This window comes from Rhagoletis pomonella, unplaced genomic scaffold (assembly GCF_013731165.1).
Source record: "Rhagoletis pomonella isolate Grant_MI unplaced genomic scaffold, Rhpom_1.0 Rhpom_scaffold_00011, whole genome shotgun sequence".
Lineage (NCBI taxonomy): Eukaryota > Metazoa > Arthropoda > Insecta > Diptera > Tephritidae > Rhagoletis > Rhagoletis pomonella.
In genome coordinates, this window is record NW_023458565.1 from 5701078 (window position 1) to 5717721 (window position 16644).

General features: G+C 40.7%; 1 protein-coding gene across 1 annotated transcript in view; it reads left to right on the forward strand.

The window, feature by feature from the left end:
* Positions 1–6: 6 nt before the first annotated feature.
* LOC118747316 (fringe glycosyltransferase-like) overlaps positions 7–16644 on the forward strand; it is a 156427-nt gene continuing 139789 nt past the window's right edge. The window contains exon 1 of the mRNA XM_036481349.1: positions 7–653. Coding sequence (XP_036337242.1) covers positions 525–653 — 129 coding nt within the window. The 5' untranslated portion in view covers positions 7–524. The remainder of the gene's footprint in view (positions 654–16644) is intronic.

Sequence of the window (16644 nt, forward strand, 5' to 3'; positions counted from 1 at the left end):
ATTAGGGAGTTTTCGTTATTCAATTTAATGTTTACTAATTGAAGTTGCTGAAGTGACGACATAAAGAGTATACTAATGAGGAAGTTCTATGAATTGCATTTGTCAATTTTACCAATAAAAAGAAAACTTTTGCGTTGCGCGAAAAATTAGTGAATTTCGAAAACAAAACTAGTGGGGCAAAGCGCAAATGCGTCAATTGTGTGCAAACTTGTGGCGATTTTCCTTTCAATTAACTCGCATTGAAATTTATGTAAGTGTATTGTGAGCGCAAAAAAGCAAACAAACGGCGATAAATTGTGAAAAAAGCTAAAAAAAATAAAATACTACATACCTATTGCGTTCATTGCTTACAATTAATTTTACAGAAAAAAAAGTGTTCGTAAATAATCAACAAATCCACTCATGAAGCTATTACAACGACGCTTCATTGTGTCAGAAAAGTGTATCGATTTTGCCACAACAGCAACAACAATAACAACAAAAATCAGTAATATTGCCATACACCAACGCTTCGGGCTAAAATAATGAGTATATTCCTGTTGTCATTGCCGCACCGTTACAAGCGTCTACTGCAAGCAATGACACTCGCCGTGGCAATAATTTACACCACATTGGTGCTATATCAGAGCGCCTACGGATATCCTGATCTGCAGGTGGGTAGTACACTAAGTGCAACTGCATGCCAAATGTGTAGATATGTACATATGTATTTCGTTTGTTTGTATTTTTGTATGCACGCGAAAGTGCAGACATTTGCTGCCCTTCAGCGTGGGCATAACAAGTACTAGTTGGAGCTCGACTTAAAGCCAGTTGCCAGTTGGAGCTCGTCGTTTTTTCGGCGTTAAAGTAGGCATCACAAAGAATGTCAACGCTTTTTGCGAATTTTAGTAGAATTTCCAGCTTTACTTTTGAGATGGTCTCTAACTATTCGAAGTGGTTCGCTGGTCGTGTTTTCGACAGTGCAGGACATCGGTAGAAAATATGCTCTAAGGTTTCCCTGTTCTCCCGCTCACGACACTTCCAGACCCTGTTCACGTTAATGATACCGATTTTTGGTGCATGAACCCCACCAGGATTTGCGCCGTAAGAAATCTGGTAATCTCTGCAATCCTTGTTATAAGAATCGAATATTAGTATGCGCCAGTTACGCACCGACGGAGCTGCCTCCGTAAGCAGACCTGAACTGCCTAATCATATTATCGTCTCTTATCGTCGTTAAACAAGTGTTCGATAAGAGATATGCAGCCTTCTCTCTGTGGCCAGCTTGTAATTGTTTTCCGGCTGCGAACCAAATACCACTGCCGTAATCGCCGTCTGACTGTCTAAGTATAGGTTTACTTTTGAGTTGATTCTCGTTTCGGTGTAGGCTATCTCCGCTGCTCTCTCATTTTGAAAACCTCTGCCTTAAATACGTTGTAATGATCATTTGACCTTATTGCCCTCCCGTAGTTCAGTTACCGGCAGTTTACTCCAGCACCTACTCCCGTTGTCACTTTAGGTTTCATTCCCTTGCGCCATCTCTTCTCCTCAATCGTTATGCGAAACCTTCGTTCTCACTTAAAGCCAGTTGCAATATAGTCAGTGCTTCCACCCCAATTAAGCCGTGCCCAAAGGTTCTGAAATTGGATTCCCCTGTGACCATAAATCTTCCTACCGATTTAGAAGCACCGGTTTCCGCGCATAGGTGAACGGGCGGTAAACTGGGAATTATTTCTAGAGCGCCCCGTGATGTACAGTTTCGCGAGGCGCTGAACTCTCTCCATTGGCCTGATGTATGAGGTTTTTTTGCGGCATTCCACTACACCAAACAACCATAGAACAGTTTTAGTCTGCTGCGTAGTACGAATGCATCAGAGAAGGTCTTAGACCACAAGTAACTCCCACTCTTTCCTCCACATCAGCTTTAATTGTCAGCTCAGTGCTACCTAGCTTTGGGGGCCTCGATATTGGGACCTTATATCTTCTTGCCAAGAGTATTACGCCTGTCTGCGTTAGCTCCTAGTCCCGCTCGAGATTCCTATTGGTCAGTGACTTTCTGGACGATGTTTTTCTGGTCGGTAATTCACTGGAAAATTCGATGAAATAATGCTACTGATTGAGCAAGACCGTGAAACAAGCTATCAGGAGATATCGGAGGCATCAAATATCCACCGCATAACAGTTTGGAATCACCTTAAAAGAAAAGGTTACACAAAGAAGCTCGAAATTTAGTTGACCAGCAGTGAAACGCTCCTGGAACGGGACGAAATCGGACTTACGAGCGATGAAAATTGGATTGAAAACGAGCATCAGAAGCGCAGGAGACCGTGTTCAAAGACCGATGACCCTTCACAAACTACTGTAGTTCCTGGACTGTCGGCAAACAAGGTTATGTTGAGTGTTTGGTGGTATTGGAAGGAAATTTTGTTGACAACGCCTGGCCACACACATATTTGATGACTCGGAAAAAATTAACGGAACTTGGTAGAGAGGTTCTAACGAATCCATCGAATAGCTAGCACGTTGCACCATCTGACTTCCATTTGTTTCTATCTCTTCCAAAACTCTCTTCATGATAAAAAATTGGTCTACCGATGAGCAGCTGAAACTCGGTCAAATTTTACGCCGATGAACCACAGAAGTTCTACACCGCTGGAATTAAGAAGCTACCCTAAAAATGGCAAAAGGTCGCAAATAATATTGTACTTGATTGAATTTAATTTTCATAAAAAAAAAAATTTCATTTTTAATTTACCCATAAAGCCGCGCAGACTTTTCTTTTGACCCGATACATACATATATTTGTGCAGACAAAGTCAGTTCCAGACGTAATTTTGTTAATAAATTTATCGTTCATTTTCATGACGAGCAGCAAAATTTACCAAGGAAATAACGTAACTTTGAGGAATAAAATATATTTATTTTAAACTTTTGCTGGTTTTACTTGAGTGCTTTAATTCGAATCGATGCAAAAAGCACGCAAGCGCCTTGTGTAACTTTGCGGGCTGTTGTGATTTGTTTTGCCGTCGGCATTTCACTTCATAATACTTAGTAAGATATTCGTCTGCAATTGATGGATTAGACTAGCGCTGGTATTCAGCAAGTCTGCTTCACTTCCAGTCAGTAAATTTGAGACTATAAATTAGTGACTATTTTTGTGACTTCAGAAGACTTGGGCTTTTAGTAAGAGAACGCCATAAAAAAGTTCATCAAAAATGGTTGTTGAAAAGAAACAGTGATAGTCAGCTGAATGCGTATTTCAAATAGAATGAATAAGCATGTATGTATGTAATTTTGCCCGCGCTGCTCAAACAGTTGCAATAGTCGAGAAAAACTAATTCATTTAATTTTTATGATATGAAAGTATTTAGTTTTATTTCCAAGTAAAATTGTTTTTAAACAAATATTTCATTCCTTCATTCTCGCGGTTTTTAGATTAAAATAGAATGCAGTTACCTCTTCCTCCACATATTTCTTTCTGTGACCTGCTCAGAGCCCGCTGACTAGGTAAGGTTAGGTTGAAGCGGCCGTTTTCATTCTACATAGGAGAGAGCCCCAGCGGGCTCGTTGTGATACCAATTGAGAGCCGAAATCCGAACCCGTCCGTTCTCCTAGAAATACTGCTTCACTTCGATCGGCCAGACATTCAAAAAGGTGGTGCTGAAATCAGTGTCTTCTCGTCCACGAAAGGGCGGGGTAGTGACAGAGGTAGTGTTCCCCATTCTAGATTTCGTCTACGTTGCGGTAACTTCGGCAGAAGTCGTTGGCCGGCCAAACCATTCAGCTGACATGCCTTCCCATTAATCAGTAGCCGGTAATAATACTGACCAGCCTTAGTGGAGCGCATTCTAACCGAATAAGTGCGTCGTGTGTGTCTTGAGCCATGTCTTGCAGGTAGTTGGCGATATGCCCGCCGCATGATAAGAGTTACCGTTAGACAGTGTGGTTCCCTTCTTCGTAAGCTCGTCCGCTGCACAATTACTTCGATTGTCTCTATGGGCTAGCACCCATTGTGTGGGTAGTAGACTTTGAAGCTAAATTGTTAAGGACTTTCTTAAGAGGTCTAATGACTAATTATAGTCTTTTTGTAGACTAGAGACGTGAGGCAGCTTATCGAAAGAGTGGAAAAATCGATGTTCACCACGAAAAGTCTATATTAGTGACTAGGGCCTGCTTACCGAATACCGGCATAAGTTTGATTAAGTTGGTTTCCCACAAACAGGGGTACATTTTGACAGTGAAATTTGACTCTGTCTGATATCACTATGAATGCTAAAGTTATAGCGAAAAACGCTGTGTGCCAATAACGAAGTTTCCTAGAGGTCAGAAGCCGGTCAAGCAGAGCTGCTACGCATTTAAAAGGCTGGACCCCCGGCAGTTGGCGTGTATGGTGGTCGTATTTCTTGTCACCGCCTTACTCAAATAGCTCGACGGGCAGGCCATCAGCTCCAGCAGCTTTCGACTGGGCGCTCGAGTTTGTCTTCTCCACTACTTTGAGTGTTGTTGCCATTCCAAATTTAAAATACGCTCTGGACATCGGTCGCTTGTTCTCACAGAGTTTTGTATAAATATGTCAAATTTATTGCTTCGTTCTCATTTCCCGCACTTCTTGGTGGTCTTTCGCAGAAAAATTACTCAAAAATCAGATATCACAATTCAGCAAACAAAAGCAGCAATGAAAAGCACAAACAAACAATTCATTTATTTTATTATTTAATAAGGAAAAAATAGAGCGCTTATTAAAAAAGTTAAGCAATTTGCCACGCTTGGTGGTCGTCGTTTGCAAGCGCAGCTGCACAAATCGCAGTGCAACTAAAGCTCGGAACACTTTGACGACAGCAAGCGACAAGCAGCATCTGTCAAATTTTAAATACACACGTTCTTACCGACACAATTATTTTGACGACAGCACGACATCTTGGCTGCAGGACTGCAATTGTCGACGTCGCCAAATTAAATCTATTTCTAATTTTGCCGGCGACAATGAGTAGATGTAGTGTTGCAAAATTAAATTGTCGCAAAATTAATCACATATTCTTGATTGTTCATGTTTTTCTTATTTACTTAAATAAAAATACACAATTTGTGAAATAAATATACCAAAATGTAAAACTTTAAAATCAGCTGTTTGCTATGTCGCTGAGGTCTTCAAAATGTTTAAGAAGCTGGCTTCAAGGCGACATTTGTCGACAAAATGATGTCGCTGTCGTTACGTCGTGAAGTTGCAGTCGTCAAAGTGTTCCGAGCTTAAATGAATTGATTCAAATTTCAATAACAAAAAAAAAAGGGAGTCAACAAACTCAAATAAACATTGAAATTAAAGAAAATAATGGGCAACACACACATACATAAATATGTATCAGCGACTCAAATTACAGTAAATATTTTGTCAAACGATTTTATGAGCATAATTTACAATGCGAAAGTTTCGCAGCCCACATTGTGTGCAGAGCGAAAAATATCGAATGTGTATTTTTGTTTATTGATTGCACAAAAGTTGTTGCATTTGCATAACTAAAAATGCTTGCGTAAAAGTTTGTTCACTTTTTCCATAGCTTCCATAGCACAATATGCATTTGAGTGTGCGTTGTATATAAAGGGTGATTTTTTAAGAGCTTGATAACTTTTTTTAAAAAAAAAACGCATAAAATTTGCAAAATCTCATCGGTTCTTTATTTGAAACGTTAGATTGGTCCATGACATTTACTTTTTGAAGATAATTTCATTTAAATGTTGACCGCGGCTGCGTCTTAGGTGGTCCATTCGGAAAGTCCAATTTTGGGCAACTTTTTCGAGCATTTCGGCCGGAATAGCCCGAATTTCTTCGGAAATGTTGTCTTCCAAAGCTGGAATAGTTGCTGGCTTATTTCTGTAGACTTTAGACTTGACGTAGCCCCACAAAAAATAGTCTAAAGGCGTCAAATCGCATGATCTTGGTGGCCAACTTACCGGTCCATTTCTTGAGATGAATTGTTCTCCGAAGTTTTCCCTCAAAATGGCCATAGAATCGCGAGCTGTGTGGCATGTAGCGCCATCTTGTTGAAACCACATGTCAACCAAGTTCAGTTCTTCCATTTTTGGCAACAAAAAGTTTGTTAGCATCGAACGATAGCGATCGCCATTCACCGTAACGTTGCGTCCAACAGCATCTTTGAAAAAATACGGTCCAATGATTCCACCAGCGTACAAACCACACCAAACAGTGCATTTTTCGGGATGCATGGGCAGTTCTTGAACGGCTTCTGGTTGCTCTTCACTCCAAATGCGGCAATTTTGCTTATTTACGAAGCCATTCAACCAGAAATGAGCCTCATCGCTGAACAAAATTTGTCGATAAAAAAGCGGATTTTCTGCCAACTTTTCTAGGGCCCATTCACTGAAAATTCGACGTTGTGGCAGATCGTTCGGCTTCAGTTCTTGCACGAGCTGTATTTTATACGGTTTTACATCAAGATCTTTGCGTAAAATCTTCCATGTGGTCGAATAACACAAACCCAATTGCTGCGAACGGCGACGAATCGACATTTCACGGTCTTCAGCAACACTCTCAGAAACAGACGCAATATTCTCTTCTGTACGCACTGTACGCATTCGTGTGGTTGGTTTAATGTCCAATAAAGTAAACTGAGTGCGAAACTTGGTCACAATCGCATTAATTGTTTGCTCACTTGGTCGATTATGTAGACCATAAATCGGACGTAAAGCGCGAAACACATTTCGAACCGAACACTGATTTTGGTAATAAAATTCAATGATTTGCAAGCGTTGCTCGTTAGTAAGTCTATTCATGATGAAATTTCAAAGCATACTGAGCATCTTTCTCTTTGACACCATGTCTGAAATCCCACGTGATCTGTCAAATACTAATGCATGAAAATCCTAACCTCAAAAAAATCACCCGTTAGTTACTCACGTATGTAGTTCAACGCCATACAGCTACAGCGTCCAGTAAGCGAGTAAATATTAAATTGCATTCTGTTTGCTTTGTAAAGACTCGGCCTTTTGAACTGTTCGGGTGTTGTGGAAACACTTAATTTTATGCGTATATATGTATTTATGAGAACTGCTAAACACTGTACGACAACAAAAAAAAAAGGCCAGCTGTAGTAGGGACTCGGTGGCGGAATGGCTGGCTATAAGGTGCTTGGGCGCAATCTTAAATATTCGCCTACATCTCTGCAAAAAAAGCTCCTTCAGCTGTGTGGGCGTGCTTTTAATCCTTGATCATGCATAGTTAATTTTTATGTGCAGAAGTATGTAACTATATATGCACATATACAGTCAGCGTCGAAAACATGCATACACTGGAGTTTTTATTTATTTATATTCTCCATACCATTTTTTTATTAAAAATATATGTAGGTAGTTCTTTCAACACCACAAACTGCATTTTTTTTTAATTACGCACAGAACTCGGTAAATTGCAAGAAATTCTAAGAAATTTTCATGGAAATTTTTAATTTTTCAATTTGATTTTTTAGACAAATTTTTAATATGCCATGCAAGTTCCAAGTCTCTAAAATTAACCGTTGATTTTAGGATTTTTTTTTCGCAGAAGATGTTGCGTACCTTCTTTTATATAGAAAAAAATGTGTTCATAGCAAAACAAAATTTAATGGGCTACAAAACTGCATAGATACCAAGAAATCGAATTCAAAAGCTGAAAAATTCGATGAAAATTTCTTGGTACTTCTTGCATTTTCCCCGAGTTCTGTATGAAATTAAAATATATATATTCTTGTGGTTTTTGCTGTTGAATAAATTACATTTTCATAAGAAAACTAAGAAAAAATAAGGTTAGGTTAGATTAGGAAGGCGCGTACGAATGACTCATACTTCCACTCAGAGGCAGATTTGCCCATTGTGAATGCCGTCTAAATATGAGTACCAGGAGGAGGCATATCCTTCAAACCTAGGTTATTCTATACTGTCGGTATTGAGTCTGTCAAACCATTTACTATCGGGATGTAGTCGTGGAAGTTCGATATTTTCACCTCTGCTATCTCCCTAATCTATTGGAAAAGCATGATCCCAAATGCTTATATGGAGAGCTGGACATTGACACAAGAAATGGCGAACCGATTCCTCTTCGTCCTCATCGCAACAACTTCTGCAGAGGCAGCTTGTTGGTATACGCCATCGCCGGAGCATTGGTGCTATAGCACAGCGCCCTGTGGCGACACCAGTAAGAGCCCTGACTGCAGATAAGTTTAGTGACCATAGTTCCTCAGTAGGACCTTATTGAATCTCGGCCACAAGGAGCTTGAGATCTCACAGTCGTCCCGATTGATCCATAGGTATTTAGTTATAGCAGAAACGAAATCGCTGGCAGTAGCGAGCTACCCGCTTCGCTTGTTTGTATTTCTGAGCCGTGGCTCATCGGCTGTTTTTTTTCTTATATATTACTGTATCCATAAACCCAGCAGAGAGAGGTTTTGACATGACTCAGTGAGGACAGAGTTGCACGACATTTCCGAATTTCTTTCGACTTTACTGCATTGGAGCCTAACGTTTTCAATACCACCTAGCGTTGGTGATGTTCCCTTGACAGAGATATACTATCCCGTAAGAGGCAAGCCACCTTCGATATGGCAAAGATCTCCGCCTGAACGACACTATAGTTATCAGGCAGGCGATATGTTATTTGAAGGTTCTTGGCGGTTGAAGGTTCTTGGAAGGTTCCGAGCCGACTCCTTTTTCCATCTTTGACCCAGTTGTAAACAGTGCCGATTCCATCAGCTCACTAATTTCTGGCAAGAATTTTCCAAAAACCAAGTCATCAGCGTAGGCAAGTACCTTCGTTCTCCTTACTTTAAAATTAACTAAGAAAAACTTGGTATGGAAAATATTAATAATCAAAATAGTCAAAACGCCAAGGTATGCATATTTTTGACGCTTGCTGTATATATGTATGTATGAGTGTGTGTGTGTGTGTGTGTGTGTCTTTTGCTGCTTGTTGTCACGACTGGCGCACCACCGTTGGCTTAGCAGCCAGGGTTCCTTCGGCAGCAGCCCAGCCGTTCGCACAATTAATTGCCAACGTACGCAGCGCTACGCTATCCCCAACTATCAGCAGCTATTTTTTTCGCCTTTCAAAAATAGTAAACAAACGATGGCAACAAATGTATGTTGGCAACATAGCCACCGGCTCCGCCTGCGCTACTGGCGCGCATTCACATACACTCACACATTTACACTCACATCCGCTGCCACATGCAACAAATTGCCAGAAAAGTTCGCTCGTTGTCGCATAAATTTGCATAAATTCAACACGATGAACGTAAACGCGCCATGGAGCGAAGGGTGTCTGCCTGCACAGACTGGCCACAGTGGCTGGTTTGTTGGCTGGCTGGTGGGTTGATGGTCCGATCAGCAGTTCGCCAGTTGTTGGCTTGGTCACCACCACCACCGCCGGCTGCGATTAAGAATTAAAATTGCAAATTTCTTTAGAATGTGACTGGGCCGTCGAGAAACAAGTGTTTCCGTGGCGGCAATGTCGCCGTTTGCCGGGTGATTTTGAGCGCTATTTGTGCGCGCATTACGTGCCACTTGGCCGTAAACAATAGCCAAACAGCCCCAAACTGCTATGCAGTCGCTCACAACCACCATCTTGTGTCGAGTCACCTAATCAGTTGGTGCATTGGTCAGTTCATATAACGAAGATTGTCAATGGTTTTGCTGAGTTGCAGCAGCCGCGAGTTGTTTTGCATTTCTCGCTGCTAAGTTGGTTGTGAAGCACTAAATGCTCATTTTCGTGACTACAATTGACGACGCCTTCACACCTTTAAATCGTATTTACTTATATAGTTTCTTTTGCTTTGCGCTGTTAAATAAAATGTGAATTTCGTATTGAATTAACTAGCGATGCGGTGATTTCGATTCTTGGTACAATTAAAACTTGTAGCGAATCAATTTTACATTCAATAGAGATTCCGATGGAGGTATGTGATAGGAGTGGAACTTGCACGCACCAAAAAGATGGACACATTTTGACAAAAAATGTAGTCTAAAACCACTGAGTAAAATCTAAAGAAATCAATGTGGAACCCTTCCCCAACTTTTTTTAAGTGAAAATCTATGCCATCTGTCTGTGTGCTGAGTATAACCTTCGAAGGAAGTACCGAAACGAGAATCCTGATTTTAAGCGATACCCAGGCTGTACTCAAGGCTCTCCCTTGCTTCAAGATCAAATCCTCGGTAGTTATTAAGTGTGTAGAGAGGCCTAATTCTCTGGCTGAGAATTGCCACCTCCAATAGCTATGGGTACCAGGTCACATGGGAGTTGAAGGCAATAAGGAAGCAGACCATTTGGTCAGACAGGGTGCTGCCACGACTCCTATATGAACGGAGCCCTTTCTTTCAATAATTCCCAACACGATAATAAAAGCGCTCAGGAAGGAAAACATGAAGCTACGGGAACTGTATTGGCGTAATACCGTGGGACTTCATCAATCCAAAAGCCTACTAGAAGGGTACAATCTAAAATGATACAGCTTACTCATAGGCCTCCCTAAGGAGTAACTAAGGATCATTACGAATATTTTGATGGGTCACTGCAGGTTAAGAGGGCACTTGTTAGGAATCCGGTTTGTGACCTATGTCGCTTCTGCGACGCTGTCAAGGAGACTCCATTGCACCTCCTTCTAGAGTGTGTGGCCGTCGCACGTAGAAGAGAGGGGAGCATAGTGTATTTATGGTCAAGGGAGGACCATATACACTCTCTACCCCGGAATCAATTCTGATATTTCTAGAGTCTCTAGAGCTAGTTGAAGTACTGTGATTAGCTGAGGGCATAATAGACTTAATGGTCGTAGTGCTTTATTCAATCAGCTGTCTATCTATCTCTATCTAGGTCAGTTGTGATACGGCACTTCATATTTGCTGAACCATCAGTCTTCCCAGCCTTTTATGTTGTATATAAATGGCGCCCCGAACCCAATATTGAATAATGAACGCGGCAGTACATTGATGACGAATATGTATGTACTACTTGTTTTCTTCCTCCATCTGATTTTTGTAACTTTCTCTTTTTGTATGCTGATTAGAGTTCTTGACTATTAGGTTCTTACCCGTGAATACCGCAATCTTGATCGGTACATCTTCGCTTTTTAAAAAATGGTCTTTTATATTTTGCTTCTGGTCTCATTTTGGCCTTATCCTGGTAGTTATTTACCGATATTAATGTGTGCTCGTGGTAATGCGTGCTCTCTTTAACCATTTATGAAATAGATCGGTGACAGTGTTGAAGGTGTTTTAAATGAATAAGAAAGCCAGCGCTCTACAGACGATTACTAAAGAAAATGATATCTCTTCCCGAAAAATTAATTTTATGTTCTTCGAAGCTTCCATAGCCGCTGAAACCTTGGACGAAAAACTGCAGATCTTTGCTTTGCGACAATATTGAGATATTAAATATTCAATGGAGTACTGGTCTGGTGGATAGCAGTAAAGAAGAAATCCTTGCTCAAATGAGTATAATATCTTACATCTTCTACTGGCGGACTCTACGGCCAAGAATATTTGCTGTATTCAAAATTGCTTAATAGTCTTAATGCATCAACAGTTTTTAGATGAAGAGACTTCGTGATCCCGCAACTGTATTTAATTATGTTCATACTTTGGAACGAATACGAAAGCCCTTTTTGTGGTTGAGGGCTAGCGGGAGGGCAATAGGATGACTAACTTGGTGCTTGTGTATATAGTTGGAACAAAAGTGGACGACGGAATAGACGCTGCGATATACTGCGCGAAATTTAAACTTAGTAAATAATGCCAGATGTCGAAGTATTTCAGTATTTTATAGGCAGAATTTTAGCCATAAAAAGGGGCCAGAGCTATCGAGTTGCAACCAAACGGTATGTTCGAGTGCGGCTAATATTAAGGCACTAAATATACGGTTTATTGGGCTTCCCGGGGCGTACTGGCGTTACTAGTATGAAAGACTGCGGTTCTGCTTGCGCGGAGCAGATTTTTTTTTATAGAATCTGTAAGCAGCTTAATGCTCTCTGCGAAATAACGCAGCGGCTAGCCAGCCTAACCTAATCTAATATTAACGTCTGAGCTGAAGTTTCGAGTATTGCGAGGAAAGAATCGTATACTGTCTCCGCTTAATATTTAGTCACCATGGACGGGACTCCTGCACTGAAAACTGGCTGTAAACAGGGAGTCTTTATAACAACTTTCAGTTCGAGAATAGGATCAGGAAGTTTAGGTCCAGATTAAGTTCCCAAGATCGCACTTAGGATTTTTGTAAGTCAGCACAATATTCGCCGAAATATACGTCACGTGTATTCAAAAGGGAGAGTAGCCAAGATCGTGGAAGCGACAGGACCTGATTCTCATTTCAAAGCTTAATAAGCGGAAAAATAATCCGAGCAACTATCGTCCTCTTTGTACGTTTGACTCAGTGGGGAAGATCTTCGAAAGACTTATTCACAATCGCTTCAACAAGCTTTTGGTTGGTTTTAATTTCAAATATGAGATTTTCGTCAATCAAAATCTTCCTGTTATGCCATGAAACTAGTCAGAGGCCTGTTCGCAGAAGCAATCGCTTCCTTAATAGTTACCTTAAACACTGCAAACTGGCAGAAAACAAATAAGCTTTGGAACAACTTCGATTTCCTGGTGCTAAACCTCTGAGGGCTAAAGCAAACGCGCAGGTTATTGCTAGCCGGGGTTCTCAGATTGGTATAACTTTTTTTTTGGTCGAAACCAGGCACGAAAACAATGCATACAGACCACACTGTATGCCGCCCATGTGAGGTGTTTGTGCCACACGAAGTGACCAACAAGATGTCTGCAGTTCCGTCTACTCAAAGAGAGAAGATAGCTAGATAGGCCTTCTGAAATTGAAGGCAACATGAATTTTGCCCACCTGCTGCCCCTCGTTGCCTTCCAGTCATTGCTAAACGAAATATTCACCAAGTTTCTGATGGTGGCTTCGACGACCGAGGTAGGAGTGCTATAACTGATTGCGAACCGAGAAATTCTTGGTCTGAGCCAACTCTAGCTTATTTGTCAGATGTCTCATTACCAGGTACTCCCAAGTTACTTGAAATCCATAGTAAAGCAAGCTAGTTATGTTTACCAACATAGTTTACGCGAGACTTACATTACCGAGCGGGTTTGAAAGTAGTTAGAGGGCTGCCAATGCCTTAACTATAGATTGGCTATCACTGCAGACACGTAAACTACTTTAACTTCACCTAGTTTCCACCACATAGCCCATGGCTTTGTGGATTGCAATTACCTCAGCCTGGAAGACCGAAGCATATTCCTCAAAAGACAGAGTGTAGCTTATCCGCAATATCTTCGGTTCGACAATGTATAGAAGCCACTGGAAACAGGGAAGCAGTCAAAAAAGCAGTGGAATTCATTACGACGCTATTGAGAAGATATGAGCAGCTCAAAACTCTCTCAAGCTGCTTTAATTCCGACAATTTGTTAGATTACAAAAGCAGCTAAGTAAGGCAAAAAGAAGCAGTGCAAGTTGATAAGAAGCATTACAATATATGTAGATGGACGTGACTTGGTGGGCGGATACGAAGGGAGCCGATTAATGTGAGCATGCTTTTTGCGAAGATAGACTATGCAACTTCTAATAGACTGCAATGGATGTAGAGCTTTGTGCTCAAACCACCTTCCGCTGAAATCGATGAAAAGGACTCTACCCTAGCTTGCAGATAAAATGGATTAGTGATATAGAACAACATTAGTAGTTCCAGCAGAAAAGTGTTTTTGAGTTCTAGGCTATGTTCAGTGGACAAAACTAGCAGCCAAATAACCCAAAATTGAAAAGAAAGTCTAAAGAAACTTTTGCTGTTGCCATACTAGAACCGCAACACTGCCGGCACTAACGTGCCACCGTTTTGAGAAAGATCGAAAGAAATATGTATATATGTATGTGTGTGGCTGGTGAAAGGTGTTGAATGCCGTTAGTTGTTTTTTATGCCAAACCTTTCTTTATTTTACTACCAGTAATAGTAACTAAGTAGGTGTACAAAGAAAAGAAGTAAGCGGCTTGGCTGGCCCAACGGCTATGGTGAAGGGAAACCTGCAGTTCACTGCAAATGTGAATTAGGCGGAAACTGCAAGTAATTAGCCGACATTCGACACACTTTTAACCAATGCCATTCTTGTTGCTATTTCATTTTAAGTTTCAATTTTAATTTGATTTCAATTTTTGTTTTTTGCGTTTGCTTAAGATTTTTTTTGTTTTTTGTGAAAGTAAAACTAACTGAACTGCAAGCAGCAAGGCATACGGTAGCAAATATGTATATTGACATCAATATGTGCATAAGTACATATGTACATACATATATATGTAGGTATATTCTGAATTTACTTGCTGCCACTAATAAATACAGAGGAGAATGGATTTTATTTCATTTGGCAATTGAATTGATTTTTGTGGTAAATCCATCAACTGGCGTTTGAGTTTTATTTATGTACAAACATACATACACATGTATCAAATCGATTTCGAACGCTTGTGCAGACATTGAGCGATTTATGCTGTACATATGTATGTATGTATATTTCTGGTGAACTCGTTGTTGCTCACTTCAAACACTATTTTATTTATTTATTATTTTTTTCCAAGCCTTAAACTGGCCTGATTAATTACATTTTAAATACGGGCAATAAATTTATTTGATTCAGCCCTCCGCCACGCTTGAATGCTTGCGTGTGCGCGCTCGTCACTGCGTGTAATGCGTTTGAAATGCGTGAAATGGTCAACGATTTATCAAATCAAAAAAAAAAAAATAAAATAATTTTCAAACAAAAAGAAAACCCAAAATTAGTAAAATGAATGGCTTTAAAGCGCATGTGGTTTAAGCGATTGCCTAAACTGTTTCACCAAACCAAGAATTTATTTCAATTTCTCACCGATCTTAGACCGCTAGCACGGTAGGTTGGTTGTCGCAGCGGAGGGCGGCTTGTTAGCCAGCGTGCGGCTTGGAAGAGAGTGAGCGATTGGCGATCATACGCGTAGATACTTAAACAAGCTGATCAATCGGTCAATTAATGGCGCTATACTTTAAAGATTCCTTATTTTGTTTTAATAATAAAACCATTGCACTTTCACCGCCCAAGTACTTGCCCTATGCAGTACGTACTTTGAAATTTTGGGCGCTCATAAGTAGCTGCTTCACATCTTCATTCAGTTGTCATGTAGAAGTACCCTACTACGTACATAAAAACACGATAATATAAACCTTTGTGCCGCTTGTCCATCGGCTTGCATTGTGTCCGACTGTCCAGTCGCTGTCGTTGTCGCTCGCAGTCTCCTTTCTCGCCTGATTTTATCAACGATTAGCATCGCTGATAAGTACTTAAGGCAGTGACTTAAGTTGTTCATTCTTCGTTCGTTTAAACAATTTCATTTTTGTATGTTATTCGTTTGCATTACCCACTGGCTTACATTAATTTCTCTTCTTTTGCTCCCGCCGGTTTTTGTGTTTATTTAATTTCATTTTATTTTATTTTTTTCTTCTACATATCTGTCCTTTATTTGTAATCACATTCATATATGAATATATGTACCTACGTGTATATTCACATACTATATTTCGAGAATGCTCAATTAAGTTGGTAAACTGGGCTACTACCGCAGCATAGCTGGTGGTCCACATTTTGCCACCGCCTGCACCCTTGAACGCTGTCATTCAGCTCTATGTACCCTGCCTGCTAACTGCTGGCGCACACGCTGCCACATGCCCGACGGGTCATTCTACGAGAGTACTTAACGCTGCCGTTGTCGCGACTTCGTCTGTTGAGATTTACGTTGTTGTACCGCGCAAAAAACACGAGATAATATGCACATGAATGGCTGCCTAACAGCCGCACATACTAGCCGCCATCAACTGGCTGACTGTCCGACTGGCTGACTGTCCTCCTGGCTGAATGTCCGCCTGCCAGGTTAGCTCATCATTGATTGGACTGCCGTTTGCTCAGTTGCCCAGTTGTGCATTGTCAACAGGATGTCGTATTGTCTTTTTGTGTGTCCAATGTCTGTGAGTCTGTCTGTTATTTGGAATGCCCGTTGGCTCCTCTGCTCAGCAAATACAGCACTTGTTGTCATTTTTGGCTGCGTTGTTGCGATTCAGTGGCCACGATTACGTCTCCATTGTATCTTCTTTATTCTCTATGTTATTTTTAATCAATTCCAGCGGTGCTGCATTTGCATGTGGTTTGAAGTTCTTAAAATATATACATACATACACACTACTTACCTACAAATGCGATGTGTGTGCTTTAATTTAAGCATTGTCATTTAAATCCCATTCGGAAGTGGCGTCCCAGTCTTGCTGATTCGTAAGTCAAGTTGTTGACAAACTTAAGTTATTTCTTATTAATTTTTTAACTTTTTCGTAAGCTCCGGGCGCGAATGGTAACAGTCGTTAACGAGCGACTCGTTCACTATTTTTTCTGCACACTTTGATGACACCTGCCACATATGACTTATTGTGGGATGTACTGGGGATCATAATAAAAAATTTTTGTGACCACTAAAAATTGAATGATCGGAGTAGCGTACTTCCACTTCGTATGTGTGCGCCGGGATCAATACCAGATCAGCAGAACATCCAAATATCAGAAAAATTTGACTAGGTCAACCTTCAGAAACGAACGGTACAGCTGCGAGTGTATTTCTGGCATAAA